This window comes from Colobus angolensis, unplaced genomic scaffold (genome assembly GCF_000951035.1).
Source record: "Colobus angolensis palliatus isolate OR3802 unplaced genomic scaffold, Cang.pa_1.0 Scaffold357, whole genome shotgun sequence".
NCBI classification, from domain to species: Eukaryota; Metazoa; Chordata; class Mammalia; order Primates; family Cercopithecidae; genus Colobus; species Colobus angolensis.
This window is the reverse complement of record NW_012116899.1, coordinates 337,924-340,290: the sequence shown is the minus strand read 5'-3', so window position 1 is coordinate 340,290 and position 2,367 is coordinate 337,924. Positions and strand designations below refer to the sequence as shown.

Genomic DNA, 2,367 nt, shown 5'->3' with positions numbered 1-2,367 from the left:
CTTCTTTCTTTCTTTTTTTTTTAAACACACGGTTGCTGGCTTGAAATGTTGGGAATCTTTAAGTGTTTATATGCAGGCCATTTCTATGAGGGTGATGCAAGTTGCTATTCAGTTGCAAGTAATTGCACCAATTATTTGGTAGAATGGAGGGGAGGAAGTGGTGGTGTTGACAGTGTCAGAAATGCAGGGAGGAGGGCCTTGTTGAACATTTGTCCACCATGCGTTGGTTAAAGTACAGCATTGAGGTTCAGTGTTTATGTTCCTATAAAATAGGCACGGTACCTCTCTTGCACCTGTGTTGGTGAATTGTTCATAATAATTTTATAGCTTTAGGAAGTGGGCTGACAAAGGAGTAAAATATGGTATTAATAAGTTTTGTTTTTTCTTTCCTCCTTTTGTCAGAATAACCAAGTGCTGGGAATTGGAAGTGGTTCTACAATTGTCCACGCTGTGCAGCGAATAGGTATGCTCTCTGACTGTCTCCTGGATGCTTTGTGGGTGATGATGGGGTAGGGAGGTAGAGGAAAGGGAGGAAGTGGTGCACAGGTTTGGCATTGCCCTTTTGGCTTCAGCAGTACAGAGCTGGAGAGAGGGACTACCTGAGGTCAGTTGAGTGTTTCTGCTCTTTTGTGGAGAGAGGGAATCTTGGGCCTCTTCATCCAACTTTGAAGGATGTCCTTGCCTTTGTTTACTCTATTCAGCTGGAGGGGAGGAGCTGACTTAGCTCGAGGTCCCAATATAATTTTAATCATGTCAATGGCATTCTACCATTGAGTTCTTTGCGTGATCTCAGACTTCCTCAGGCAGGTAATTGAGGCCACAGTGGGTTTGCCCTGTCCATGACCCTGGAGTGGATGTGGGGCTCCTGCCATTGATGGCTGGTTCCTGCAGGTGCTTATTTCACACTGATTATGGTGTCTCTATGCTTAGGAAAGGCTCAGGAATTATCAGCCCCTATGGCTGCTCAACAGGTTTTACTGCCCTGCTCTTTCTTTGTAAGAACAAAGCCCAGAGGAGAGGCCTGCCTGAATGCCGAATTCTTCTAGGTGCCAAGGGACAGAGCCCAGGAAGGAAAGTCCAGGCACACTTTGTTATGAAGGAGTGGTTGTAGTGCTGGTGTGATGACTTCTGGAAGGCTTCTCATTGGCCAAATAGGAGTTTTTGTGTTATATACCTTTCAATCTTAACCAAGTATCTGGAGAATACTTTCAGGGCACAGGAGTTACTGTGGATTTTGTAATGGTGGCACCCAAACCTCCCAAGATGCACTCAGTGATTAAAAAGACTTGAAATTTTAATAAGAGGTTTTTCCTGAAGTCTTTTTTTTTTAAATCAAACTTTCCTGAAAGGTACAAATCCAAATTGAAAAAATAAATCTCCTTTAGCCACTCTTTGGGGCCTACAAGTAAGTATCTTTTTTACTAAAATGCAAAAGTAAAGTTCTGGCTTTTTCCTAGAAGAGGCAATATAGGGGAGTTAAGACTGTGTGACTAGACGGCCTGGGATCATGTCCCAGCTGTACCCCTTATTAGCGGTATAACTACCAAATTATATTACCTCTCTGAACCTCAGTTGCCTTATCTGCAAAATGGGGAAAATAATTTAACCTTTTGGGTTGTTAGGATTAAGAGTTCATATATACAAAGTTCTTAGAATGTTGTCAGGCACGTAGCAATAGCAAACACTGACACTGCTTTCTGTGGTCAGTGCTTACCTCTCCAGGCTTTCTTGTGTCGCTATCTTCTGGTGTGTGAAGTACAGTAACCAGCTTTCCCACCAAGGAGCGGGACACAGGGTGAAAGGCAGCTGTCCTTGGGAAATAGATCTTCCCTTGTCTGTTGGATTTGAGCAAACACATATGACAAGAAAAATAAAGTAAGGAGAGTGAAAAACTGCCAATATGGCTTTTGTTTCCACAGCTGAAAGGGTGAAGCAAGAGAATCTGAACCTCGTCTGTATTCCCACTTCCTTCCAGGTATGTCCTGCTTTCCATCTGCATCATGACAGCTTCTGCTGTATCTTCTGGTTCCCCGAGGTTGTGGACACATGGCCTTGTCTTGTACCTCAAGGTTGTTCTAGGTCAGAGAGTCCAGGAATAGGAGAGTTTATTGACCAAGTATTCCTTCTTGGAATTGTAGTTTTAGGTGCATTTGTTTATTTACTCGGTGAATGTTTCAGTGCATGTTGAGTTTATGCGCTACGGAATATGCAGAGATGGCCAGGTAGTCCCTCTCCTCAAGGAATATTAGTCCTGTTTATAGGTGAAAATCAGGCTAGGCCAGGTGTGGTGGCTCATGCCTGTAATCCCAAGTACTTTGGGAGGCCAAGGTAGGCAGATCCCTTGAGCCCAGGAGTTCAAGACCAGCC

At 43.9% G+C, this 2,367-nt stretch overlaps 1 protein-coding gene across 1 annotated transcript in view; it reads left to right on the top strand.

The window, feature by feature from the left end:
• Positions 1-2,367, top strand: part of RPIA (ribose 5-phosphate isomerase A) — a 46,921-nt gene that overhangs the window by 32,773 nt on the left and 11,781 nt on the right. Inside the window, exons 3-4 of the mRNA XM_011953126.1 lie at positions 403-463; positions 1,920-1,975. Coding sequence (XP_011808516.1) covers positions 403-463; positions 1,920-1,975 — 117 coding nt within the window. The remainder of the gene's footprint in view (positions 1-402; positions 464-1,919; positions 1,976-2,367) is intronic.